The 27624-nt window shown below is 43.4% G+C and overlaps 4 protein-coding genes across 8 annotated transcripts in view; 2 read left to right on the top strand and 2 right to left on the bottom strand.

The window, feature by feature from the left end:
* Positions 1-6: 6 nt before the first annotated feature.
* PIH1D2 (PIH1 domain containing 2) lies at positions 7-2521 on the bottom strand. The gene is made up of 5 exons (XM_086626767.1): positions 2354-2521; positions 2099-2222; positions 1354-1599; positions 684-952; positions 7-567 (listed from the first exon to the last, which is right to left on the bottom strand). Exons 1-5 carry the CDS (start codon positions 2519-2521, stop codon positions 421-423), a joined length of 954 nt encoding a protein of 317 aa, XP_086482893.1. The 3' UTR covers positions 7-420.
* A 366-nt stretch (positions 2522-2887) lies between these two features.
* On the top strand, positions 2888-8678 carry NKAPD1 (NKAP domain containing 1). Of its 2 annotated transcripts, none has more exons than XM_086626916.1 (5): positions 2888-2991; positions 4438-4538; positions 5706-5858; positions 6427-6480; positions 7306-8678. In XM_086626916.1, the coding sequence occupies exons 1-5, from the start codon at positions 2923-2925 to the stop codon at positions 7823-7825; spliced, it is 897 nt and encodes a 298-aa protein (XP_086483042.1). In that variant the 5' UTR covers positions 2888-2922; the 3' UTR covers positions 7826-8678. The 2 variants fall into 2 exon arrangements, with proteins under 2 accessions (XP_086483042.1, XP_086483041.1); XM_086626915.1 differs by having other exon boundaries at positions 5703-5858.
* Positions 8679-9509: 831 nt separating this feature from the next.
* LOC104370393 (succinate dehydrogenase [ubiquinone] cytochrome b small subunit, mitochondrial) overlaps positions 9510-27624 on the top strand; it is a 41285-nt gene continuing 23170 nt past the window's right edge. Inside the window, exons 1-4 of one of the 4 annotated variants that reach the window (XM_086626896.1) lie at positions 9510-9567; positions 9661-9765; positions 9907-10051; positions 11430-12105. In XM_086626896.1, coding sequence (XP_086483022.1) covers positions 9510-9567; positions 9661-9765; positions 9907-10051; positions 11430-11595 — 474 coding nt within the window. In that variant the 3' untranslated portion in view covers positions 11596-12105. Of the gene's footprint in view, positions 9568-9660; positions 9766-9906; positions 10052-11429; positions 12106-24436; positions 24497-25129; positions 25242-25347; positions 25404-25679; positions 25821-27624 lie in introns of those variants that run through there. The other 3 variants (XM_086626898.1, XM_086626895.1, XM_086626894.1) reach the window with 3 other exon arrangements.
* IL18 (interleukin 18) lies at positions 14414-17985 on the bottom strand. Its single transcript, XM_009992575.2, has 4 exons — positions 17919-17985; positions 15690-15827; positions 14761-14906; positions 14414-14629 (listed from the first exon to the last, which is right to left on the bottom strand). The coding sequence occupies exons 1-4, from the start codon at positions 17983-17985 to the stop codon at positions 14414-14416; spliced, it is 567 nt and encodes a 188-aa protein (XP_009990877.1).

The following is a 27624-nucleotide window of genomic DNA, read 5'->3' as shown; positions in this document are numbered from 1 at the left end:
GTGAATGATACACCTCTGCTGGGTGTTAACAGCGTTAAATACGTAAGAGCTGCTCTAACCATGTGAATCCAGTAATCAATTTATTTAGCTAAAAAACTTCACAACTGTTATTGCTGTCTCTTAAAGCACAATGAATCGTAGTAAAACGTATGCATTTATGGTTCTTTACTACAGCTGTTAACATTCAAGTACTCCTTGAATATTTACAATCTTAACTTTTTCTTAATTTTGGTGGTGTTAGTATTCCTTCAGACTTCCTTTTCTGCATGCATCTTCTACAGGCATTTGAGGTATTCACTTCTGAAGATTAGAAGGTAAATAAAAAAAAACACCCAAACTCATCACCATCTAAAAGTTAGGATTCTCATTCTGGGCTTTTGTTCTGTCATCTGTGAACATGAACTGGACAGAATGCAGTCTTTAAGGATCTGGCTTGGCAACTGCCATTGTGACAGACAACACCCGTTTCCCTTTGTTAAATACTGCTGTAGTTGTTTCTTCATCCACCAATTCTGGCAGATCTAGTTGTAGCTTGTATTTTTCAGGGACTTCAATGATTATGTCATCCTAAACCAAGAAAATTAAAATATTTCATCAATTATTTGACAACGAATTAGCAGTGAGCATTTCTAGGAATTGGATACTAGGCAGAAAACACAAGGTTATTCTTTCTGCTGTCTTACCTTTGAAATTCTCAGATCACACTCAGAAACAGAGCTAACCTTAGGCAATTCAATTTTAAGTTCAATTTTGAGTGGTTTCTTGTTTGCATCTTTCATGGTGATCATTTTGTAGACAGGGGTACTTGGCTTCTCTAGCATTTCAGTACTGGTAATTTCCTCTATCAGAAGCACTTTAGACTGTGTCATGCTTTTTTCTTCCTTCAGCATCGCAGGAACATTGCTGCAGCTGTCAGCTTCTATACTGTGTAGCAGCTGATCAAGTGTCAGTTCTTTCAAGAAAAACAAGTTTTTGACACATATCACTCAGTTACTAAGAAATGTTAATGTTAAGCCACTTGACAAATATATCATGAAAATTTTAACTAATTAATTATAATGAGCAATTTTGTCAGCTGAAGGCTGTTACTATCAGTTTCTCTTTCACCCATGAATTGGTTTTATTGCCAAGGGGTTAAAAGTTGTTTTCAGAATGCTAGTTATAGCAGCAACCTTTTTTACTCAGATTAGAGCAAAAGAAACTTAGCATCTCAATGAATCAAACCCTAGCAGAGCTCCCATGTTTAGTGGATATAGGAAAAAGGGAAATTTGCTGTTCAAGTGTCACTAAAGTTTCTCAATTGTAAAACACCAGAGATGAATGCAGTAAAAGTTACAGCACATCTCTACATACCCTTCTTTGTGTTCTGACTGAGATGTGGAGTTGGCTTCTGCCTTCCTTTCAGACGTTGCTGCATCGTTTCCAGGCTTCCTTTCAATTTGAATGATTCGATGGTGTACAAATAAGAAAGAACAAGGTTGCATCGTTCCTCAATGAATTTAAGTGTCAAATGGATCAAGTGTTCCATTTTTTCTGGGTTTTCTTCTCCCCTCTGAAGAACATCTGGGTTATATGCAATATCTATAATGCTGTAAAGGTCTATAAAAATGAGTTATGTGTCAGAATTGTTGCTATGGTACCATATGCTGGTGTTCTTTATAATCACTTGATTTAAAAGCAAAGGAAATGCATTTGTGGCTTCTGGGCAGAGCGCTAATTCTATCAACCTCATCTAGAGACGATGTCTCTCCATGATCCTGCTGTCTGTGTGTTTAAGGAGAAGCATGGGAATACGATCCAAGTCAACGTGAGTATATATGGCCAAAGAGACTCCGCTAGTGCCAAATACTTTTCAGGGTTTAGAGGTGTGCAATTTTTGTGCTTCTTCATTTTTTTTTTTTCAAAAAGGATTCATTTAGAGTCCCCGTTGAGATACACCTGTTGCGTCCTTGCCTTGCTACTCCTGCCCTGAGCTACAAGCTGGCCACGGCACATCACTACGCTCTGCTGCAGCGAGAAGATGCATGCGGTTGAGGTACAGCGCTCTGCTGCGAGACGAAACGCGGCCGGGCCAAGGCGCAGCTCTTTCGGGACGTACCTCCTTCGCCAGATGCTTCCTCTAGCGGCCCCGCGCTGACAGGTGTGGGCTCGCTGGGGCCCTTGGGCGCCGGGACCCTTTTCCAGCTGCAGACGTTGATGAACAGCGGCCCCTCGACAGCGCCCTGCAAGAGACCGAGCCGCGGCTGAGCGCGCCCCGCCCGCGCCGCCCTCCTCCGGCCCCGCAGCCGCCCTCGGACCCGCTTCCAGCCCCGGGCGGGAGGCCGAGCCCGAGCCCCGAACGCCGCGCACCCACCGCGGAACGCGCCCGCAGGCACAGGTAAGGCTGCGGCGGGGCGCAGAGCCGCTCGGCCTCGGCGCGCTGCTGCCGCAGGAGCCGGCGGTAGGCCTGGGGCTCGTTCTCCGCCATCTCGTCCAGCAGCGACCAGAGCTGCGCGGCCCGCGCCAGCGCCTCGCCTGCCATGGCTCCCTCCGTCGCCTAGCGACGGCGACCGGAAGGGCCGCGCTCTGTGGCTCCGCCCGCCTTCCCCGTCCGTCTCCTGCTTCCGCCGGTCCGGCCCCGCGGGCACACTCGCGCCTCGTCCGCTGGCCGCGCGGCGGGGCTGACCGCCTGCCTGCTCCAGGAGCCGTCGCCGGGCCGCTCCGCCCCGTGGTCGCCGCGGCTCGGGGCCCGCGGCGGCGAGGCGCCCCGGCGTGTGCTGCCGGGAGGAGGCAGCTGGGGACGGACCAGTTCCGGCCGGGAGCCGAGCGCAGGGCTGGCCTCCGCCGGCCCTTCCCGGCCGCGGCGGCGGAGGGGCCCCCGCCCGGCTCCGGCGTGCTGGGCCCGGGGGTGCCGACGTCCGTGGGGCGGTGCGGGGCGAGAGGATGTCCCGGGTGCCGGTAGGGAAGGTGCTGCTGCGGAACGTCATCCGACACACGGGCGCGCACAACAAGGTACGGCCGGGGCCGGTGGCGGCTGTCGGCCTCGGCGGCCCCTTGTCCTCGCTCTGCCGTGGCTGTCCCGCTTGGCTCTGCCTCCTGCCCGCTGCTGTGGGCGGCTTTTGTCCGCGGTGAGAGCGGAGCCGCCCGGGGCATCCCCTGCGCGGCGTCTGCGGGGCCCCGGACTGCCGGTACCTGCCCAGCGGTGTGGAACCGCCGGCGGAGCAGAGCGCCCGAGTTGGCATCTGGTGGTGGGCAGAGCCGGTGGGTTTTTCAGAGGGAAGGAGCGTGTTGAAATCCGCCTCGTAAACATCTCTAGTCTCACTTTCAGCGTAACCCTGTTTTTCTTGAGTTCCCATCCTGGCGAGGGAACGGGTATATGTATTTACCTATAATGTTTGTCCTGCGACAAAACCGTTCTCTCGGGGCTTTCATGGAAAGTACGCTTTCCCCTTTTAAAAGTAGCAAACCTTTAATTGTTGGTTTTTCTCGTTGTACTTTGTATGTACTTTTAATTGCATCAAAGAATTCGAACTTTGTGTTAATGTGCACAGGAAGTATTTCAGTGCAAGATTAAGAAACTCCGTTAATTTTTGCAAGCTATTTAATTAATTCTTGACATAATTCAGGAGGTCCCACTCATTTGTTTAGCCTGCAGAAGAGGAGGCTGAGGGGAGACCTGATTACAGCCTACAAATACTTGAGAAGGGATGGTGGGGAGGTAGGGGAGGGGCTCTTTACATTAGTGATGGGTGATAGAACAAGAGGAAATGGGCATAAGCTTAGTCAGGGGAGATTCAGGTTGGATGTTAGAAAGTATTTCTTCTCTGAAAGGGTTGTCAGCCAATGGAATAGGCTGCCCAGGGAGGTGGTTGAGTCCCCATCCCTGGATGTGTTTAAGAATAGGGTGGATGAACTACTTAGGGATATGGTTTAATGGGAGATTAGGGATGGTTGGACTGGATGATCTCTATTGTCTTTTCCAACCTAGAAATCTATGAAATATGTTTATAAAATTACTCATTTACTGTCAGTGTTCATAAACATAAATCTGTGCCAAACCACTCTGTATTTGCATGCTGTGGCTTTTTCAGCCTGTAGCATAACTTCTCATTTTGGCTTGGTCCTTCCAGATAATATTTATATATTGAATTCTCTAACAATATGTATGTTTGGGATGGGAATGAATGACAAGGCAGGGAAGCCAGAACAGCAGAGACAGCAAAATCATGCAGACCCACCATTTCTGATGCCTTATCTTTATGTGCTTTGTTAGGGTATCGCCATCGGGAGATTCTCCTTTTGGTTACCTTGGTCATAGCTAGAAATAACAACCTATTTCAGTATGGCAGGAAAGCTTGCTGTGAATTTTGTTAGCAGAACTGTTGAGCTAGGAGCTGATGTTACATGTCTGTAAAAGTTTCCCTAATATTACACTTGTTTCCTTTCTGTGACTTTCAGATTCAGGAAGAGACAGAAATGTGGAAAATAAGGGAGTGGGAGAAGCAGTCAGAAGAGACTTACTGGAAAAGGCAAAGCAGAATGCTGTCAGACACCTCCAGGTGGGTTTCAGTTGTGTGGAAGAGATAATCGTCTTGACTCAGTTGCTGAACCCTTTTGTGTTATAATTCTTCAAGAGCATTCTGTGATGACTATGTGTTTATAACATATGAAGACTACATAGACTACAGATATATTTATTTTCTCCTTAATGAATCCCTGGGAAGAGGTCAGACCTATGCTTAAGTCTGACCTTTTATCTCTTCATCTACATACGTAGTCTTCAAAATAAAACATTAAGTAGGCCAGGCCCTCTGAAGCAATGGGAGTAGGAAGTGCTTAAGTAGAATGGCAGATTGTTGTGAGGAAAGTCTAATATATTGCCATTTAGGTTGGCGGTAAACAAAACTGTCCTCATGTGGAGTCCTTTACTATTTTAACACACCGGTATCAACTGCTGCTTGTGTGGTATCTGTTAGATCATTCTGACATGCCTGAGGATCTCACAAGCTACATGAAAACAACCTGAGTTTGGGGAGAGGGTTGGGGTTTTCAAGGGGGGTTGTGGGGGGTGGCGGGCTTACTACCACGAAGACCTTTCAGAAGCATGAATGTTGCAGGAAGCGGTTTTAGTATCTCAGGGGAGAACACCTTTCAGACTTACACTGAGTCCACAGCTGCTGCTTGGCTCAGGAAGTGCGGCGTTTCAAGTGAGGAACAAAACTAGAGCCACAGGCATGTGAGGTCACTGAAAGCTGTTGGTGCTTTCTGTGGATTTGGGGTCTTAGTCCTGGTACCTGATCAAATGCTAATTCTAGAAAGTCAGTTCTACTTCTTCACTTTCCTTTTTGCTGCTCTTACTAGCCTATGTCTCACTGCATATTGTTACTCTGCTCCTGCAGGGTATTCTAGAGGAAGAGAACTTCATTTGTTGTGATAAGCAAGATAAACCTCTTCCTCTAATTTTGCATTGTGAGCATCTCTATCAAGAATTTTTCTGTACACAGAAGGACGTAGTAAGTTTTTAAAACCAGTGTTAGCTACTGAACTGGTTTTGAGAGAGCTGTTAATGGTGACTGTCTCTTAAAATGATAGCTGGTCTTCTTGCATAGATGGACATCCAAGACTTGCTGGATTTTTGCACTTCTTTCTGGACTCTAATCCCTTGCTCAGAAAGTTTCTCCATCAGAGCTGACAGCTGAAGGACAACTGTTCTCTTTCTGCAGCAGTCGGATGCGCAGTGATGGCTTTGATGAGGAGGGCTACAGAGCTGACTGGAAAACAAAGAACACACAATTTCTTGACCCAGTCGAAGATGATCTCCTTAGGGCCCGATCCTGGAATAAAAAGCTGTATGAATGTGAAGCCAACATGCCAGACAGGTTTGTGGCTGAATTAATGTTCTGTGATTATAACTGTAATTAAACCACATTTCTGGAGTCCTGTACCAAAAAGTTAGTACATTTCTCTTTTCAGTATGTACTCCTATAAAATAGCACTTGATCTCATTTTTAGAATGAGTAAGTAACCTGCATGAACTTTTACAGTGTCACAGAATACCTAATTTGAGTTCATCTATAGAGTTCCTAAGTCACAGTAGGCAACAAAAACTCAGCTCTGAGCTTAGCAACTGAGCTTAATATTTATTACTTTGCCCAAGGAACTTTAAAAATCTCGAGAAATGCAAGTTCATGCTCTCCAGGGTTATTCTAAAGAAATTTGAGTTGTAGTTTTCCCTAATTAGAAATGGAAAAGAGTCTGAGAACATAAGTGTATTTAAATAGTACCAACCAGATCAATTATGTTTCCTTCCTTCTTTGTTGGGAAGGTTCTGATAGCCCTTCTGTGTTATCTAAACGCATGTTCATTCTGTGGCACTCTCTTTTCAGAATTATATTTTTCCTTTGAACACCTTTTCTGTTTCTAATAGATGGTTCCACTTTCTTACAGATGGGGTCACAGTGGCTATAAAGAATTGTACCCTGAAGAGTTTGATACGGATAGGTAAGGCAAACAGGTTATGCAGGCAATTTTACAAACTATGTTTTAGGCTTTGAATATAGATCAGTCGTGAATGTAAAGCAGCACTGTTTTGTTACAGACTCCCACTGAAAAAAATCTAGTCCATTGATGTGGTTCCGCCCTTTCAGAGTCTTAGGAGGAGACTGCATCTTTTACAGTAATTAGACATTCAGCTTTAGCCTAAGCTATTAAATGGTAGGAATCTGTAAGATCTGTCTGGGCCAACAGAGAGCCAGAGTAATAGGCTGACTCCAAATCAGCTCAGCATACACCCTCTCAAATACCAGCTCCAGGTTCTCCTTTCCATTATAGTTGTCCTAGGTTTGGCAGGGATAGAGTTAATTTCCACAACGGTAGTGTACCTGTATTTTCTGTGTTTCTCCTTATTTGGAGAATATAAATTCCTGCAGTATCCTGGAGAGTGAACACTTAACTGTAAAGTAAGATCTTTGAGAGAAATAATTATTTTTAAACTGCACTTAACAGAATCATCAAGTATAATATTTATCAGGCTTAGATTTGAAGTAATCTGCTATAAATGAGTTTTCATCACTCAGTGGCTTTCAGCACAAATTCTCCTCGTTTCTGGATCAAATATCTTAAGCAAGGGTATTAGTAAGGTGTAGAACCAAGCTGTTAATGAGCACTTGAAACAAAAACACAGCTACCACATCTGTCAAAGCATTTGCTTCCCTGCTTTAGCCAAATGAAGGGATGAGCTTGCTTAAAACTTTGAGATGGAAAAGGCTCAACTGCTATGTGCCTGCCTGTCTGCCTCCTTTTGGTCATCCCTTGTTCTTTTTATAGTGACCAGCAAGAAGGAGATGAACAAAACGTTATCAATGGGAAGAAGAAATCTCATCTGGGAAAGCAAACTTCCCGTGAGTCACACAAACGGAAAAAAACAAAGAAATCGCACAAGAAGAAGCAAAAAAAGCGATCACACAAAAAGCGAAAGAAAAAGAAAAAGGAGCAGGGGAGAACATCATCAGATTCTTCCCGGGAGAGTGAGTGCTCAGAAGAGGAGACTTCAAGCACCCGGAAAGGGAAACACAAGCGCAAGAAAAAGACCAGGAAAGTGCCTGCCAGGGAACCTACCTCTTCTGGGCAGGAAAGTGACTTTTCTCATGGAAGCAGCTCAACCACCAGCAGCTGTGAGGACAGTGAATCTGAGGAGAAAAAAGAGAAACAGCCTCTGAAAAAGAGAAAGAAACGTCACAATTCTGTGTCAGAGAGGCACAATGAAGTACCAGAGAAGAAGAGCAAGAGGAAGAACTGGAAGGTGGCTGCTGATGAAAAATCAGAGGATAGCTCAGATGAGGACTGATGAGTCTAGGCTGCAGCTCAAACAGTAAGGTAGAGGACAGAGGCAGGTATTTATCTTTCATCACTGCCCCATGGTACAACTTGTTTCAACACTGTGGTTTATATACGTCCTGCCAGCCCACGGGAGAAACTGAGCAGCCTGCAGTAGGTGCCCCCTTGCTTTTCATTGACTTGACATTCAGAAAAACAGGGGAGCAGTTGCCTGTCTCACAGGTTGGCTAGTCCTGCCAACTTCAGGTTCTTTTTCTGTGACCAGGTTGACCTCCGATGCACGAAAATGTTACAGGCTGTCTGCAGGGCAAAACCAGGCATGTTTGCACCACTTTTTTTTTTTTTTTTAAATTAAGTTTTATCAGATTACTTTTTTGGGTTACCAAATCAATGACCAAGACTTGCAATAGGAGAAAGGAGAGACAAAAAGTCTGATAACAGAGAAAACGTCACTGGATTTAACCCTATGGTAGCTTTGTCTTCCCTGCCTCTAACAAAAGCAGACCTGTGTGGCAGCGTGCACGTGGTTAGCTGGACACAGACGAGAGCATGAGGGAATACTCTCATTCCAGCTGAAGGTGCAGTGACTCCTTCCCATAAAGATGAAGAAAAGACACCAGTGCGTTTGCTTATTCTAGACTTCTCTCCAAATCCTGGCATGGGCTGGCCATTGTGTCTACCTTTCCTTCATTCTCTTTAGGGGGATGCTGAAACCATTTGTGCTGACAGAGAAGCCTTGGTGGGTGTTGTGTTCTGTCTCTGGTCTGCCCAATGTGTTACTGGAGAAATTGGTACTGGGCAGTTCTCCCTGCAGTTGAACAGCCAAGCCTTTTAACAAAATAAATAAATCCAGACATGTTCAATGTTTTTGTTATTGTTTTGGAGTAAAGCCCAGGGACAGAGCACAGGCCTGAGAAGTCTAGGTGGTCCTTGTGTTCTCCCTGTGCCGTGCGTTTCTGCTTGATCAGATCAGGTGGCTGTAGAGGGCTTAGAGGAGATGAAGTAAGGGAGGCTGGAGTGGAAAGCAGCCATTGGGGAAACATACTGTGCTGATGTGATGGTTGTGTCAGTGACTGAGCACAGCTCCTGCATTAGCTTGCACCTGAACAAGTACAAAACAGTGTCATTGCCCCAGGTCTGCACTCCAAGTCCTGCTTGCTGTCTGTTCTCTGCATGCCCTTGTCTGCCGGCCAGTGCCGAAGACTTGGAGAAAGCTGTGGAGCAGACTCAGCTTGCTTCCAGCTGCTTGCTCTTCTCCGGCAGCCACTTCTCCGATGGTCAGTCATGCAATTACAATGCAACTGCTTTACGTACATGGTAGGAAATGTTGCATAGCTTCCCCCGTACAACGACTTTTCATTAGCAGACGCGCAGGTGAGGAGCGCCTCGATGCACTGTAGCCACCGTCGTGGACTCTAAGACCAGACGAAGCATCTCCTCCGAAGCAGCGACGCCGCCGCTGGGTTGGGGCGGCCCGGAGGCTGTACACGCCGCTCGTTCCGGCCTCCCGCCGCCGGCGGCTCCGGGAAGGGCCGCGGCTTCTCTCCGTTCCTGCCGGCCACCTCCAGCGCGGCCGAGCGCCCGCCGGACTGCGCCGCTGCTGCTGCCGCCCCCCCCGCGCCCGGAAGCGGAAGGGCTGCGGCGGCGGCGGCTTCCAGCTCCGGTGCGCGGTGCCCTTGGGCTGGCGGGGCACGATGGCGGCGCTGGTGCTGCTGCGGGCGGGGCTGGCGCGGCACCGCGGCGCCCAGATGGGTGAGTGCCCGCCGGCCCCGTGCCCTGCCGTGCCCTGCCGTGCCCTGCCGTGCCCTGCCGTGCCCTGACGCCGCGTCCCTGCTCTTTCCGCAGCTGTCCTCGGGAGGACCCTGCGTCGCCCCCCCGCCGTCCTGGCGGCCGCCGCCGATCGGAACGCTCCGGCCCGGCAGAGCCACAGTCCGCCCCAGCACGGCCACGGTACGTCCCGCGCGCGTGTGTGTCTGTCTGTCTGCGCGGCTGTCTCGGACACCAGGTTTGTCAGCCGGCGCTGAGCCGTTATTCCCTGTCCTCGGAGCGATTTCTCCAGCCCAGACAGACGGCTTGCGCTTCTCTTTACAGGTGGCTCCAAGGCTGCATCATTGCACTGGACAAGTGAGCGAGCTGTCAGTGTCCTCTTGCTGGGTCTCCTTCCTGCAGCCTACCTGTATCCTGGACCAGCCATGGACTACTCACTGGCTGTGGCCCTCACTCTCCATGGCCACTGGTAAGCACAATAGATCCTTCAGGATTAAAAGTAAAGTCTGATACTCAGGATGACTTCAAGCCTTAGCTCATAAATCTGTATATGGCAGGAAACCTACTGACTGATTTCCTGATCTAGTATAAAACACCTGGAAAGAGATGCAAACAAAGTCCTTACTTTCCAAGCTCTGTGACAGTTGTGATCTTTGACAACACTAGTTGTACCTTGGTTCTTCCTTTGTCACGCTGTTCTCTCAGTCAGAAGGCAAGATACATAGTACTATTAAGGCATCCGTAAGCATTCTCTAGTGTTCTTCTACACAGTATCTTACCTTAGGAGGACTTCCTTGCTACTGGCTTTGTAGAATCTTGGACGTTTTTATCTTGTAGAGGAATCAATGTTGTATGAACAGAGGGAACAGAAACAGGACAGATCTATATAAAACAAGTTGTTGTTCTTAGGTTCTGTGCTGTGGGCTGGGTTTGTATATCTCAATGGTGATGAGACTCTGCATAATAAAGAGTTCATAGCAAATATTCCAGTAAAGAAGCCAAGACCTTGATCATTATTTTATTGATTCCTGGGAAATGAATTCTTGCTCATGTTCTTCTTCTTAACTGTAGTTCTGCTGTGATCTTTAATGTGAGTAGGCTAAACAAGTCTAGTTAGGAGTGAATCCAGCTGCATGGTTGGCCCAACTGGCAGAGTTTACATTCTTGAGGTGATACTGGTCCGTAGTTCCTTGTCATAGAGATAAAGCAGATAAGCAACTTCGTGGTACTTTGGGATGCTAGGTTTTCTTGAACCTCAGTTTTGCCCTTAACGAAGTTGTCAGAACTTCTGACTCTTCTGACAAGAGTTCACTTCCAGTCTGACACATGTAGAAAAAAAACCCAGAGTATGCTAATTTTTTGATTGCCGTGATTTTCTAATCTACTACACATCCTGGAGTCTTCTGAGCATTTGTGACAATGGGTGGTCCCAGAGCCACACCTTGCTGTTCAAGCAAGAAGGATATTTCCTTTGGTTTCTTTTCTTCAGTCCTTGGAAGTCAGATAAGCTGCCCACTGCTTCTTGGAGGCATATCCTACAGATTCTGTTGTTTGCAAGAGCTGTGCTCAGCGCCTTGTTTCTGCAGTACTGTTAAGAAAACTGAGCCAATATTTATATTTTTTTAATAGACTATGTGGAGTGTTGTGTTGTTTTGTTTTGTTTTGTTTTTAAATAGATGCATTGTCTTTTTGAGTGGGAACTGGGCATTCTTTGGAAAGGTTGATGATAATGGCTGAAAAATATGATGTGTTTGAGCCATCTTAGTAGAATGCTCACATAAACTGTGTGGACTTCAGTGAGGAATGCCTTTCCTGATTTCATCTTTTTTCTCCCTCTATTTCTGTAGGGGTCTTGGACAGGTTATAACTGACTACGTCCATGGAGATGTACCCATTAAACTGGCCAATACAGGTCTGTATGTACTGTCAGCCGTTACCTTCGCTGGCCTCTGCTACTTTAACTATTACGATGTTGGTATCTGCAAGGCTGTTGCCATGCTGTGGAGCCTCTAAGATGCGACAGAGTTCCTGACAAACATGATTGTTCACTGCTGCCTCTGCTTCATCATATTTTTACCATGTTTAATGCGAAACAAATTAATAACCAAGGGCCCATAGTGTGTACATACTGCAGCAAGTTGAGAGCTTGTCTTTTAGAAATAAGTACCCAACAGCAGTAAAAATGTTAGAAAAGAAAAAGTAGATTTAAAGTGGATAATGTCCAGATGAGAATGAGTTGATTTAAGCTGCACTGTAAATTGAGCGGGATTAATTACATCGATGACAGACTTGCATAGCTGAAGGTAACTTTCCTTGTAATGGCAGCTTTAATGAGTGTTTTTTCTAAAATAACTGTTGTTTGGTTTCCTGTTTTGTAAACCAAACTTGACTTGTGGAAAATTGAACTGTTGTTTCAGACATCACAAGAACTGAACTGTATGTAAAGCACATCCTGTAACTCTTTGGACCCTGACAGTTGATGTAGAAAAGGGAATAATTTTTTCTTAATCCATACAATAAAGAATTTACAGAAATCGTGTGTGTGTACTTCTGAATGATTTTTACTATTTTGGAGTTACTTAAAATGTTTTCTCTGCAGATAGGTTTTTTTTTTCCTAAAATCCAGTTCACATACTATTTCATACTGTATGTAACTGTTCATTCTGCTACTCTGCATTACTTCATTTATAAGTTATAAAACAAAAAATGGTTTTATAAATGTATTGTCCTTAATAAAGAGGTGACTTAGACTTCACTTAACAGAAAAGTAATGTCTATTAGAAAATACAGCAATAATTGACTTTTGCAGATTAATTTTAGGAGCCATAAATAGAATACGGCTTTCATAGTTTCCCTGGAACCTGTATGTTCATCTGCCACATTTTTGGGGGAGGTTCTTTCTAAATAAAACACACTACACCTTTTCGTGTGTGACTGAAAAGACAACAAACGTACCCTTTATGTCATAGCTTTACATGAGACTGAGGCAGCGTTTTTGTTTTGTCTTTAGGTTTTAAAGCATTTTGGGGGGGGGGGGGGGGGGGGGGGGGGGGGGGGGGGGGGGGGGGGGGGGATGAGATTGTAGTTTTTAAGTTTCTCTGCTTTATCTTTTCTGACTTCCGTAGTAGTAAGGAGTGGTTAACTGTTTCCACATTCTAGTGTGGTATTATTAACAGTAAGAGGAAGATAATTATGTGTTATCATCAGTCTGTCTGAATTCTACAAGACTTTCTGATTTTTTTTTTTTTTTAATCAAGATTGGAATTTTTATTTATTTACTTATTCATGTAATCGTGGGAAATATGTAGCTGGCCACTTTTGTTTTGCAAATCTTGTGGTCAGAATTGAGATGGTCGCTTCTGTCTGATGTGGTCTGATTTCGGTATCAATGTGGTGTTATTTTGTCACAGTGAGGAAAATGCGTATGTATGAGCCATTGGTGAGTACCTCTGTACAGTCTGAGCATGTATCATAGAAGGTGTCTGACATTTCCTTTGAGACCAAATACAAGATGCATCTGTATGTGGTATGTGTTTAAGATATCTTGTGTGAGAAATGAGTTATACAAGAGCTCTAGGAATGTACTAGTCCAGACCTACAATGTTAGGGGCTAGCAACTCTTGAGATTAGTTCATTGCGTTTTTGAGGCAAGATTTAAAAGGTAACAACCATAGCTTTCTCTATGAATCACATGTTCTTCCTCACTCCTGTTGAAATTGAATCAGTTCCATGGAGTTACCATTAACTTTTATTCTTAATTATTGTGATGGCTGTAACCATTTGGTCTAATCCCATTTTTGAACATTCATCAGGCATATAAAACTGGGACTCAGTCCTACTGGGCAACTGGATGTGTTAAACACATTTTTGAATTTAAGCCCCTCCAGTGAATTATTCTAAGCGATAGTGCACTCGGTGGCTGTACCTGATTGTAAATAATTGGTTTCTTACTGCCTTTAGGTGCTCCTGTAGCAGCTAGTAGATAGGTGAAATGGCAGGGAAAGCATAACATGAAAAGCTGAGACAGACAGGGTTATCGCAGCAGTTTATGTCTCTCCTTATGGGAGCCAGTCATATTTACATATGTTCCAAACTGTTAGAAGGACAAACGTCTGTTTCGTTTCATCACTACCTTAAAATTTACTGTTAACTTTTAAAAACCTTTACATAAAAGCATAATACTTTTTTTTGGGGGGGAGGTGGTGTGATGCTGAAGACAAACAGCTTTATTAGAACTTTAATTGTTCAGGTAAGTTAGCAGTTTTCTAAGCAAAGATTTTCAGTAAGTTAAAAATTGTCTGTTGTTTCTACTTCAGTTGAAGGTGAGAATGTCACTGTGTAATTGAGATTGATAAAGACACTCAGAAAATACTCTTGCTGCAAAAAAGTAATCTCAAGTGTTTATTGGCCAGGTGCATGGTCTGCTTATGACATCCGTTATTTTAAGTGGTATCTTAAGTGGTTTTCTCTCCCTCCCCAAAATAGGTCTACTTTGTCTATCAGACAACTAATTCAAAAGCTGTTTTATAACAGGCAGTAAAGATTTTAGGGATCAAGCTATATAGCACTACATAGACACGCATATTCTTGTTGATTGTGTAATTCTCTTTCCCTCTGACTGGACAACACTCTTCTGCATCTTTTTACCAAGATTTTGACTTTATTTCCCTTTGTAAGATGCTCTTTTTTTTGTACTGGCTTATGGTAGCTAAAAACATAAAAGTGGCTTGCCTTGGATGAAGAAAGAATAAGATTTCTTTTATAAAAAGCCAAAATGTATTTTAAGACTGTTGAAGTATGTCATAGGTTGTGACTTTCATTCTGACTTAAGTTAAAAACTTATCTTCATGGTTTCATCCACTTCATCTTCTTTTGACAATTTCTTTAGAATTAATTTTCTTAAGTAGCCTTCTTCCTCAAAGGCCAAAAACATTCCTTGTTCTAGTGAGCATTCAAACTTAAATGCTCTGGAACTATGAGACGTAAATGTCTTTTTGAAAAAGATGACATTACTTTCACCAGGAATTTCTTTGGGAACTTCTCCTTCCTGAGGAAGAAATAGGGAATGGGTTAGTCCCAGCACAAGATGTGAGCAGTTTTGTTTCAGCTCACACATGTTTGAATTCTTAAGTTGCCTGCTACTCACATATATGCAAGGTATGGAAAGAAGATACTTACCCTAAATCGAACTATCATTTTTCCACATTCTTTCTCACAACACATGTAATAACTTTTATCTTCTACCTGGACGCTGAATGCAACAGGCATCCCTGCTGAAGGTGTGGTAGTTTTGTAATAGTGAATACTGAAGTGCATTCCATTGCCTAAATATAAATTGTTTATTATTAATAGTCTGCTCAGGAGCGAGCTGCAACAATTTAACTCTATTATGTACTTACCATTCCACTGGTAACTGCTGTCTTCCCAGGATACTTTTCCTGACAGGAGAGCCAGGACTTGAATTTTTATGACTACTGGTAGCACATACTTGACTTTCTACAATCATTCAATAACCAAGGTTTTGAATTTGCAAGAAAGCATGTGAAGTTACCAGTTAGTAGGGGTAAGATGTTCAAATCCTTTTAGATGGATGCATAAAGTGAGAATTGACTTTGTCATATGTAAATCAGATTATATCTGTATATATGTGATTGTACATAAGTATGTTCAACAAATATACTTCTGAATCATTGCTGAGGAACCCTCAGAGAAATCAAAGCCAAAACCATAAGTACATTGTTAGCTTCTGCTGTTAAAGAAATTAAGAGCTTTTAGTGCTAAATATATTGTCTGTTTAAACATAAAAATTATTTTTTTGTAATCCAACACACACACACACAAAAAAAGGATTAGGAACTTAGTTTGTTATCAGAGCTAATATAAAATCTTAGCAACCCTTTTCTGCATGGGACATTCTGCAGGTCTCAGTCTAATCCAGGAATCTACAAGACACAATTTCAGCTCACTTCACTTAGCTTTATTCTTACAAATGAAGTTTAAGTCTTTAATCTCAGTCTTATCATTTAGAGTCAGTGATTACAAAGAACAAAAGCACATCTAGAATAAACAGTGCAATGGTTATAGTATATATTTGGAAAATGGTGTACCAGATTTCATCTCCTGATCTGTCACATCTTCAAAAGCTGCCATGTTTAAATCTGGTCGAACCACAAGCAACTGGCTATTTACGTTTCGAAGGACTCGGTGGAGAATTTTTTCCTTACAAAAGGCATCGCATTCCAGCCCTGTAGAAATATTAAGCAAAGAAGGTCAAATATTTTAGCTGTAATCTAATCAGATCTTAACAGTTCACTACAGGCTTAACCTTGTCTTTAAGGATACAGGGTGGAATAAGTTCTTAGAATGGCAATCTCAACCAAAACAGAAGCCATGCCATTCTTTCCACCTCTGGCTTGTAGCAGTACAGGCAAGACCAGAGGACTTTCCAGAATACAGCAGTCTGTATATGTAAGCAAGAGAAGCTACTGTATCTCTCAGTGAGAGTTGAGAAGCAACAGTTGTCTCTTTTGCCCAACAGTTGGAATTGCATTAGAAGGTCATTCTGTTAGGGAAGCCACTACCCTGTACCTTAGGAGGCAATAAAACAACATCAGCTTCAGAAGGAGAAGGTGAACTGTAGCTCTGATTTTTATAGTAGCCATTATCCATCAGAGTACAAGTTTTCAAAGGCAGACAAAGCATCCGTGGGTTAGTAAGTGTGAGCAGGTTAGTTCAGGTAAAATTGATAATGAAGTTAATAAATGATGAGCTTTAAGCTTACCATCATCATCTTGGTTCCAAATGAGCGAAAAAAAAAAAAAAAGGAAAGAAAAAACAACATTACATTCTGCCCCCACAAAAGAAACCACTTTCTACCCAGTTTTGTTCTGCAAGATTGGAAGCCAGCCAGCCAGCCACCTACGCATTTCCAGTTGTACTCCCCAGCGTCACTAACTCACCAAGCTGAGCTGTTCTAACTACAGAGTGTGTTTTCTGAGCACAGCAAACTCAACACAAGGATGAAACCATGAGTCATTTGAGAACTGGAGTTACCACCAAACCAAGAAGCATGCAAAATGTCTTTCGGTTACTTAAGGGTGAGCAGCTCAGGTCAGTTTAAGTGTATAACCAAGGAATAAATAGCATGCAAATTTTTGCTTTCATCAGCACCTTTATTCTAAGAGAGCAAAAGAAAAGAAAACACTCATTACAAATTGCTTCTAAAGAAGAGACTGTTTTCTAACTAACTTCATGCTGTAAGACTGGAAGTTTCCTGCTTATTCCAAGTCCAGCCCATAATATTATAACCCTCTTGAGTGTTCTTTACAGAAATGTATTGTATGAAACAACAAATATTCCACTGACTCAGATATTTGGCTAACAATACTTCAAAGTGGAGCTTATGGGAAAATTAGGTGAAATTAGACTGATTAAAGAAATGTTTTTCATCAGTATTCAAAAAGTTATTAAATGCTTAAGGTGCTTAGCAATAATATGGCACTGACTTGTTAACACACTGGAACAGCTGTTTCAGATTATTTTTGCAGTGAACAGCCTGGCTCCATGATCTAAGAACTATGATTCTTCTAAGTGGGTGGGGATTGTAACTGCTTTGAGGATTGCTCAGGTAACATGGCAGGAAAAAAACAAGATTCCACAAAAACAGGGATCTCAGTCCAAGGAAAGAATTGAACTTCGAGGGAAGTGATTCTGCCCCTCTACTCAGCTCTCGTGAGACCCCACCTGGAATACTGTGTTCAGCTCTGGAGTCCCCAACATAAGAAGGACACGGAGCTACTGGAGCGGGTCCAGAGGAGGGCCATGAAGATGATCCAAGGGCTGGAGCACCTCTGCTATGAACACAGGCTGAGAGAGTTGGGGCTGTTCAGCTTGGAGAAGAGAAGGCTCCGGGGTGATCTTATAGCCGCTTTCCAGTACCTAAAGGGGGCCTACAGGAAAGCTGGAGAGGGGCTTTTTACAAGGGCATGTAGCAATAAGACAAGGGGCAATGGATTCAAACTGAAAGAGGGGAGATTTCGATTAGATATAAGGAAGAAATTTTTTATTTTAAGGGTGGTGAGGCACTGGCACAGGTTGCCCAGAGAAGTTGTGGCTGCCCCATCCCTGGAAGTGTTCAAGGCCAGGTTGGATGAGGCTTTGGGCAACCTGGTGTAGTGGAGGATTTCTCTGCCCATGGCAGGGGGGTTGGAACTAGATGATCTTTAAGATCCCTTCCAACCCTAACCATTCTATGATTCTATGAACTGTGTATCAGCTTTTGATCTTCTATGCAGAAAGAAGACAGTGTGTCTCTTTCATCAGTGGGTAGTAATTACCTGCAAAATAGAGGCAGAAATTTTTTCCAAGTTCTACTGCACACACAAGAATCTCTTCACCACTCATCTTCGCTCTGCCAAAAACACACGAGAGGATTCAAGAGTTAGGAACAATGCTTCTTAGTCTGTAAGGCAAGAGAATTTGTAGGCTAGTCCTCTTCTAGCACACAGTGCTGTAATAGCACTGGCATGTTTCACTACCTGTTGAAAAATTGCTTTATTAAATAATTGGTCTCCTCTGTTGCCTTTTATCATTATTTAGAATAACATGGAGCATCCTTCAAGTTCTGTTATTTTACAAAACTTTTAATTGACTTACGCAATGTTACATTAAAATAAGTAATGACTCATTACCATTTTCTCTTTCTATGAGAATGCTATTAAGTAGCTCCATGAATATGCTTCATCAAATTAGTTCTCTTGGCCCTGCAAGAATGATCTTATTATCACATGGTCATTTGATTTTCTGTTTGTAATTTTCAAATAGAGAAGCGACTGAGACTGGATTAAGCTCTCTGTTACTGACCATTAAGCCATAAAAGTTATATTAAGTCTACACAGACTGATTATTCCAGGTTCTCTCTATAAAAGACAGAACTTTCAAAATACCCAAACTTAGTCCACCTTTGACTGCCCCTTGGAAAGGCCTGTATCTTTTGCATCTTGAGCTGGAGTTGTGTACATTCAGAGAAGCTGGGATGCAGTTTATTTTGCAGTAGCAGTGATTTGCCTATGGTGTTTTGACTTTATTTTAACTCAGGTTGAATTCTGAGCTTGATTTCACAGCTATTCTCCTTCAAGAGTGACACAGAGAAAAGTGAAGAAAAAAAGATTTATTTCCCTTGGAAATGACAACAGTCATTTCACCAAAAAAACACCTGAATTAATCATTAAAGACCAGTCAGCTGCTTCATCTGAGAGGTTCCAGACCCTCTTCTACATACTTCAGGGTTAATTTAGAACTAGCCCTGGGCTGCACTCTGTCTCTAATGTCAATACACAATCCTCTCCAAGACCTCCAGAAGAATTGGTTTTAGCTTTGTTCGTATCCTCAACCTCATACAGCTATCAGCCAGACAGGTAAACTTTATATTGTTTAGCTTTCTGACATAGTGACTGAGAGCATGATATGGCTAATGTTTAACGGATAAAACACTGTACATGTTTAATGTATAAAACGAAAGAACAGTGACAGTCATAACTTTGCTATGCCCATTCCATTCACCTATAACTGCACCCATCCCTTTTCTTCTATCGTAAAGTTTCTGTTTACGCTGGCAGAAAATAGATACAATTGAATGTGCTGTATTGCTTTGCAGGCCACAAATGTCTCTGTATCTTCAGTTCTAGTGGTGTGCCAGGGGAAAAAATTACAAAATAAAACAGAAGTTATGTGGAATCACCTGTATCGACTAGGACTTGAACTGTAAAGTCTCATATTTCAGTAATTTTACTGCTGTTGGGATGGTTGCCATTGGAAGGAGTAATTCTAAGTAAGCACTACAATACTTTTATTTTAAAACTGATGATGATAGCATCTTTGAAATTAAATTAGCATCTTTTAAAGAAAAGGGAGAGTAAGAATAAAGGCAATTGTAATATGACAGAGTAAGATATGGCAAAGAATTTCATTCTTTCTCTTCTCTGGTATTAAACAGTTTTAAAACGTCCTCTTCTATGCTACTAATTTTGTGAAATGCACATTGTCACTTTCCTTCCTGTTTCATTTTGGTCTGTATCTTAGTAAATTTTTTGTTCATTTTCCTAAAATGTTTTCTGCATATGAATGTTCTTACCCATTTTATCTATGCTTTTAGGAATAAGGGCGTTTTAGTTTCCGAAAATAACAACTAGCTACTTTACTACCTGCAAGATCTGATTTACTTGGCTTTGTGATTGGTGTAAAACTTTTGGCCAGATGTAACATGCACACTGACATTCACCATCACTGCATCTAACCTTTAGGAGCCCAGCATTTGTACGAAGTCTTCAGCCTGGAGCTGTATGCCTAGCCTCTGTATGCATGCAACACATGGGAAGAGATGGCCTCAGCAAACTGCATGCAAACTTGTTGATCAGACGGCACCTAAAAACCAAAGCCAACAACTGTGGCCTTGTTTAGTAGTGAAGGACGGTTAGATCTTCTACCAAGCACGTCTGAAAGGAACAGCAGAAGCTAAAAGGAGTTTTTAGCTGACCGTTCGAGGTGGTGTGTAATGACTTGCCCACGGACAAACAGGGATGCAGGGAAGAGGCGCAGGGCCGCGCCCCGGCGGGTCGTGTCCCGCTCGGCGCCCGTGCTGGAGCGGGGTCCGGGTACCACGCGGGCGCGGCGCGGAGCTGCCAGCGGACGGGCCGCTGCCCACCGCGTGCCTGCGGTCCGGCTCAGGGACGCCCGCCATCCCCAATCCCGGCGGAAGGGAAGGCTCTGCCGCTTGCTGCAACCGCAAGGAAGGGACAGCTGCCGGTCCCACAGCGGGACGTCCTGCCCGCGTCGCAAATGCGCCGGCAGCGAGCGTCTCCGCCTCTCGTGGGGAACGGCGTACCCGCGCCAGCAGCGCTGGGCTGCTCTGCCGCAGCCCCTGCTCCTGCCCCGCGCCAGGAGGCAGCGGTGCAGGGCTCTTCGCCAAACGAAGTCAGTCCCGGGAGCCGCGTGCTTCCCGCCGGGCAGCTCGCGCAGTTCCGAGCGGAGCGGCGGCCGGCCCCCGGGAGGACGGAAGCGGCGGCCGTGATCCTACCTCGCTCCTCGGTGGGCTGTAGCGGAACGATGCGAGACGGAAGGGCAGCCGCAGCTGGCGGAGGGGCGGGGACCGCCGCCGCCTGCTCCCGCCGCCGGAGCTCGCCCGTTCGGCGGCCGGGGCTGCGCTGCCCGCCGCGCGTAGACGGGTACGTCGGGCGGCGGCGCGGAAAGCGGCGCGGCCGCGGAGCGCCGTCTGGGAGGGAGGGGAAGTATTTCCAGATGCAGGCGTCAGTGCCGTGTCACCTTCGCGCCTTCCTGTGAAGCGGGAGAGCGCGATCTGCGCTGCAGGAGGTAACGGCCGTTAGAGCGATCCACGGAGAGGGAATTTACGGTGGCTTGCATCAGTATACGACAGAAAAGGCCGGCTGAACACACGGCAGAGGAAATGAGGACTCTCCCAAGATATCTGTCTACGTCTGCATTTATTCCGCGGCACTTCCCCTCCTCGGTGGGGAAAGCAAATCATGCAAATCTGAGGTTACGAACGAAGGTTTTTGCGACTCTCTGTATCCCACACAGATATCGTCAGAAAACACGTCTTGTTTCTACACCAGCATGGTGCAGTCCGTTTGCTTGGTCCATAAAGTCCCAAGAAGCAGTTTTGAAACAGGTACTAGCCGTCAGCACGTAGAGTTCCCCTTCTCCGCGCACTTGCCAGTTGCCCGTAAGCATTGCGTCTGCCTGGGGGAAGCCAGTTTAGGATTGAAACCACATTGCGTGTATGTAGTTCTTCTATCAACAATACCAAGGAATATACCACTGGTGTCTGGTAGGAAATCTTCAAATTATCTTCCATCCCTTTGTGCATAAGTAGCTTCAAGGGAGGAATTTAGGCTCCTCTGAGGCAAACAGCCAGAAACTGTGGCTAGTCGAAGTCAGATTAATAGACAGCTCCTAATTTACCAGCTGTAAATTGTTTCCCAGGTGTGTATTAATTACAAATAAATAAAAAGTCGACAGCCATTACTCGTACTTGTCTGCTGCAGCCCTAAAGCGTGATGCTTTTCAGAAGGTAAGTGCTGCGTTTGGTGGTTGTGGAGTGCTTAATATGACAATTGTAACTGTAATAGCTAAACGCTGTGTAGTGATAAGATAACTAAGGCCACAAAAAACAGGAAAGCGAACTTGGGAATGAATAATTAACCAATATTTTGTATAGTTTGTGGGACTTGGCAGTGTCAATTAGAATCTCTGTGCCTTGATTTTTCTGTTTATAATGCTGACTAGCAAGGCATTAGGGCATTCAGCTGTGTAGCTCAGTGGTAAATTGAAGTGGCTCAAGTTTTAGCATTGCACTGGGGAGGGAACCCCCAAAAAATCCCAACTTCAAAACCCAACCAAAACCAAACCTAAGACCCCAAGATGTTCTTTCATGCCTGTTAGTGCTCTTGGAGGAAAACAACAGATGAACAACAACAAAAAAAACACAATACATGTCTGTAGGAAATGTTTTAATATCTGTATCATACAACTAGGGAGATAATTTTTAGGTCAAAGGTGCATCTTTAATCCTTGTCTGAAATAATAATCCTAAAAATAAAAATACTGTCTATTTTACTGATAGCCATGGATTTCAATTGTTCTAACCACAAGGAGCGGTGTATTTCACTGATATGTTACAACAAACAAAACCTGTGTGTGCTACAGAAATTTATCTTCTTTCTTTAAAGTTGTTGAAAGAAACTAATGAAATTGATGCAGAAGAATTCAGCAACAGAATAAAATCTCCTGTTTCTGACAGTCAAACAAAGAAAAATACATTTTTGGCAGCTACTGCTTTCAGGTAGGAAGTATATATTTCTATTTACAGATACTCACACTGAATTCCAACCAGACAGCAGTATTATAGCATGTCCTTTCAGCTTCCTCTTCTGTTACATGGCATTCAGTATGTGTGTGCAGTTGTCTACCTAAATCTCTATACCAGAGAGATATTCAAATTCGATTTAAACACCTAGATCTAGCTGATTTCTACATACAACAACTGTAATTCTACCATTCCTCTTGGTACTTTATTTGAATGGTTGGTTCTTACAGGAAAAAAAAAAACCACACACACAACTTTCTGAATTTAACTGGTTTCTGGTTTTGGTCACCCATTTCTGTACACTTTCCTGATAGCCATTTCGCAACAAATAGTTCCTTCCTGTGAAGTATAATCAAATCAAATTGCTGCTTGGTCTTTTTCGACTAAAATAAACAGCTTCAGCCCTTTAAGTTTCTACCTCTGAGTAATTTTCTTCAGCTTCAAAATAATATCCATATCTCTTTTCTCCATTTCAATTGACTTCTAATATTTTTTTTAAAATCTGGCCACCAGAGCTTTATTCAGGAGTTCCCCATTTGAGTGAAACTGCTTGCTTTCCTTGTTCCAAATTACCTAATTTTCCATTTCATTAAAAAACCACTTTTTTAACAAAATCAGTGCTGTAATAATTATTTATCATTTAGCCATTTTTTCTCATTAAGCTTAAATTTACATTCAGATCACTAGTGAAATATTAAATGATACTGTACTCAGTACCAAAATGGTTTCAAACTGAAAGAGCGGAGATTTCGATTAGATATAAGATAAGAAATTTCTTATGTTAAGGGTGGTGAGGCACTGGCACAGGTTGCCCAGAGAAGTTGTAGATGCCCCATCCCTGGAAGTGTTCAAGGCCAGGTTAGCTGAGGCTTTGGGCAACCTGGTGTAGTGCAGGATTTCACTGCCCATGGCAGGGGGGGTTGGAACTAGATGATCTTTAAGGTCCCTTCCAACCCAAACCATTCTGTGATTCTATGAAAATGCAATCTTATTTTCCATTGTTTGGGAAAAAAAGTTGTGTTTTGGCAGTTGTCTATTTTTAGTGGTGTTACTCATTTCAGTGACAGTAATTTCTCAGATTTTACTAATTCATGACTTGCTTTTGAAATGGATCCATCTAGCCTTGTCTGGCACTTCACCGTCATCCCCAAACGTTCCAGTGATTCAAACCGTGACTCGACCTGTCCCAGATGCTTAGGAGACGAAACATGACCGGAATTAAGTTAGAGTGGACAGCGCAACACTTGGCGCAGCCGCAGGTGCCTCCCGCCGTGCTCCAACTCAAACATGCCGCTCCCTGCGGCCGCGGAAGCAGGGGACGCTTTGGCGGGGCGCCGTCCCCGCGCAGCTCGCCTTCCCGAGCCTCCGCCGGCGCGGGTGCTTCCCCGCCCTTCCCGGGAGCCGGCCCGCGCCCAGCCCCCGCGTTCGGGGCAGGGCTACGCGGCGGGCTCCAGCCTGCCTTCGCTGCAGGCCGGGAGATCGCCCTTCTCCCCGGCGGCGCTCCCGGCGCGGCCGCCCTCGCGCGCGCCGGCCGTTAACGGCTGCCAGCGGCCACGAGGAGCGTTCAACGTCCCGGGGCAGCGCTGCCTGAGGAGAGGGGCCCGGGGAGGGGGAGACGCCCTGGGCGGGGGTTGCCCCCACGTTTCCGGAGGTGGGGGTCACTGAGGAAGCGTAGGGGGAGCTGAGGAGGGACGGGTCCCTGTTGGACGCGGCAGGCTCGGTCTCAGCAGCGGGAGGCCGGCCTCCGTGCCCTCTGGCGCCTGTGGGAGCGCGCGGGGTGCGCCCGGGGCTTGGACCCGCTGTCCCGGCCCCCATCAGCGCTCTCTCCAGTGACGAGAAGCTGCGGATCCTTTGCAAAGGAGCTCAGAGGTATGGGTTACAGGCTTTACACATTTCCATACAGATACATTTTTCCAGTTGCAGAAGATGGCCACTTACCAAATATGATGTTGTACTTTTTACCAGGCAACAATGGCAAGCAACACACAAAAATATGATGAAAATAGAAGTAAACGAAAAAAAGAGATGGAGGTGAGCGGTACTGTATAGCAAAGCGAGGGAGGACCAGACCCTTCTTTGAGGCTTTGGGCAACCTGGTGTAGTGGAGGGTGCCCATGTCAGGGGGGTTGGAACTAGATGATCTTTGAGGTCCCTTCCAACCCAAACCATTCTGTGATTCTTCTGGCCCCAGGGAGCGATGTGACCCCTTCACCCCAGCCTCCTTCTCTGGCTTTAGTAGGGGTTCCTGTCAAGGAGAGAGGGCAGGGCGCTCCGCGCCAGCTTATGTAGGTGAGAGGAAGCATATATGACTTTCTTGTGTGAGGAGACTGTAAAATTTCTCTTAGTGTTTGAAGACCAACAAATTGGGTATGTGCTGCAATGCAGTTAGGTAGGACTTCTTCAGAGGGAGCTGCTGAAGTACACCGGCTTTTACTGGTACAAGCAAAGATTGCAAGCTGGTACTTCCCACCCACTCCCCTAAATGCTGTGCTTGTTTATGATGGGTGGTGTTGATGCTGTAAAGCCAACAACACTTGCACTTTCCCTGAAAACAGTCTTTCAAGATTTTTTAAAAACTTTTTTTTCTCAGTTAAACTCTGTCTGTGCTAAGCTTGTTTTAAATTCTAGAACCTGTATTTTTTTTTTTATGTGCTTTGTTATTAGAATGAAGTTTCAGAAAATCCTCAGTTGTCCTCCCCTGATGAAACAGATTTGGCTTTTTCTGAGGGCTTGCAGTCTCTTTACAAACCTGAACCGCTGGAAAAAGTTTTAAACGGTGATGTATTAAATATACTGAAAGTAATGACATAATTACCTGATTTGATGTTGCGATGAAAATTCATTCAAATGTTTAAATAAAATTACTTTTTTTCTTTTTACAGAGATGAACAAAGAAATTATGAACTTGTTATCAAAATATGCTCACATTTTAAGGCAAGTTAACTTTGTTCTATTTGTACAGGACTTTTCTAACTTATCTGCATAAGATGGATTACTGTGGCTGCAGTTCAGAGAAATTAGCACTGAAAACTATCAAACACAGATCTTGAAATAAAAATGCTGTTTTCTGTTACAACAGAGAACTAATTTGGGCAGAAACTAGGTTTTGATAGACAATGAATTTTTAAGAAAAGTATAAAAGCACTTCTAAGTATTGAGAAAGTTAAGGGTGTTGGTATTGATTTTAACTACAGATCTTTTTCAATTAAGTGAGAGAGCAGCGATGGATGCTTCTTATGTCAAAGAACTTGATGGAATCTTAAAAGAAGCAAGGACCATAGAAACTCACTTAAAACAGAAAAGGGAGAGCCTGAAACAGAGATTTACTGTGATCACAAATACTCTGCAAAGCTAAATGGAGCTTGCTGGATTGCAGAAATGCAGAGCAAAACTAGTAGTGTATTTTGTGTATTAAAATACAAACTATGATGAATGTTTCATAACTGTCTTATATAAATATTTCTAGCAGTTCAGGAAACTTTCAACAATTTAAGCAGCAACTTGCATTTTTGAATAAGTAGATACAATGCATAGGGTAGTGATGGTTAGTAAAAACCAATACTAAATATCCATTTTAAATCCTATGACTCCAAGAGATTCTACACATGAAAAGAGTTTTTTACTTGTTGAACCATTGCTTAGGCTGTCCCTATGCTTCCATCCTGAGAAAATACTTGAAGTATTTGAAAAAGAAAGTAGAATGAATTTTGCAGTTCTCAGCTTTGGAAGTTCAATGCAACAGAATTCAGAAGCAGCCATGGTATTTCTAATCTCAATTCTAAGGATGTTTTTTTTTCTCTTATTGTCACTACTCTAGAACATAGTATAGAAAAATTTCTATGAAACACAATTTTGCAATGTAGGTGGAAAAGGACCTCAGATTATTTAATATTAGCCATTTTCTGTGGTGTTTTTTTCCTTTCCACTTTAGAAAATGTTTTGGTGCTAAAAATCTTAGTAGAATGTAGTTGAAATCTTACTTCCATTTTGTCTCAGAATATAAATAGATTGAAAAGATCAGTTTAGAAATAAGAGAGTTCTATTAAGAGTACTACTTTGGGAAATGTATAAAATCTTAATTTGAAAATATATTTTAATACTTCCACAGCTTTTCAAATGAAACCAAGGCCATTTTGATATAAACGTAAAAGCATATCATCAAAACTTTGCTGGTAATGCCAATAAATAAGCGGATAGTGTTTACATAATCTAGAATTACACTGCTCTCTTGTTTTGTTATTTCGATGCATCAATAGTTTTTTGTATTATCCAGTTTGTTTAACAGTGCTTATGGAGTTTTTTGAACACTTTTTCTTTCTTGTCATTTGACTCTCTTAGGAAAAGATGAAATGTAAAATGCACAAAGCATCATTTGTACAAATTGTGAGGCTAATGTAATAAAGAAAAGTACTAGATTGTCCTGTTGCTAGCATAAGACACAGTTATCTCTACCCCAGTACTATGTATTAATTTTCTCTTTAAATCCTTTCAGACTTAATCAATCCTCCTTTCCCCCTTTTATTAGATAAAAGTCACAGCAAATGTACAAACTGATACTATTTAAAACAAATAATTGGGGAAATTGGACATCTAGGGTGAGATTTTCCAAGGTATTTAGATACCTAAAGATGCAGATATGTACTTAGTAGGATTTTCAAAGTGCCTAAGTATGTAAGCGCCTTACATGCTCAGGAATTTTTGAAAATCCCATAAGGTGCCTATCTGCGTCTTTAGATGCTAAAGACTTTAAAAAATCCTGCCACGAGTCTACATCATATTTTACCCAGTCTCTTTCTTGATAATTGCATCTCATTTTGTAGTCAGTCTTCGTAATGCTGCTTAAACAGAAGAAAGTGGGATAAAAAGAGAAGATTATTTTGGAAATTAAATTTTCTAGAGTATTGTGCTAAGTGTTTCTAAAATCTACAATCATCTATAAAGATGACAAAAAGCAGAGTTTTAAATTGTCACCTACAAAGTGTCTTAATTTAGGAATTTATCTATGGTTATTTATGCAAGCCTTTAAAGAAAAAATACACAAATTTCATTACTGTTAAATATCTGCCTGCTAGCAAAGTCAGAATCTTGCTCATTTTATCTGTTTGTGCTTAGGAAAATTATGCAACTTTTTCAGATCGACTGGATTTAGATCATCTAGA

Source organism: Tauraco erythrolophus, chromosome 26 (assembly GCF_009769465.1).
Source record: "Tauraco erythrolophus isolate bTauEry1 chromosome 26, bTauEry1.pri, whole genome shotgun sequence".
Lineage (NCBI taxonomy): Eukaryota > Metazoa > Chordata > Aves > Musophagiformes > Musophagidae > Tauraco > Tauraco erythrolophus.
This window is presented reverse-complemented; position numbering and strand designations above follow the sequence as displayed.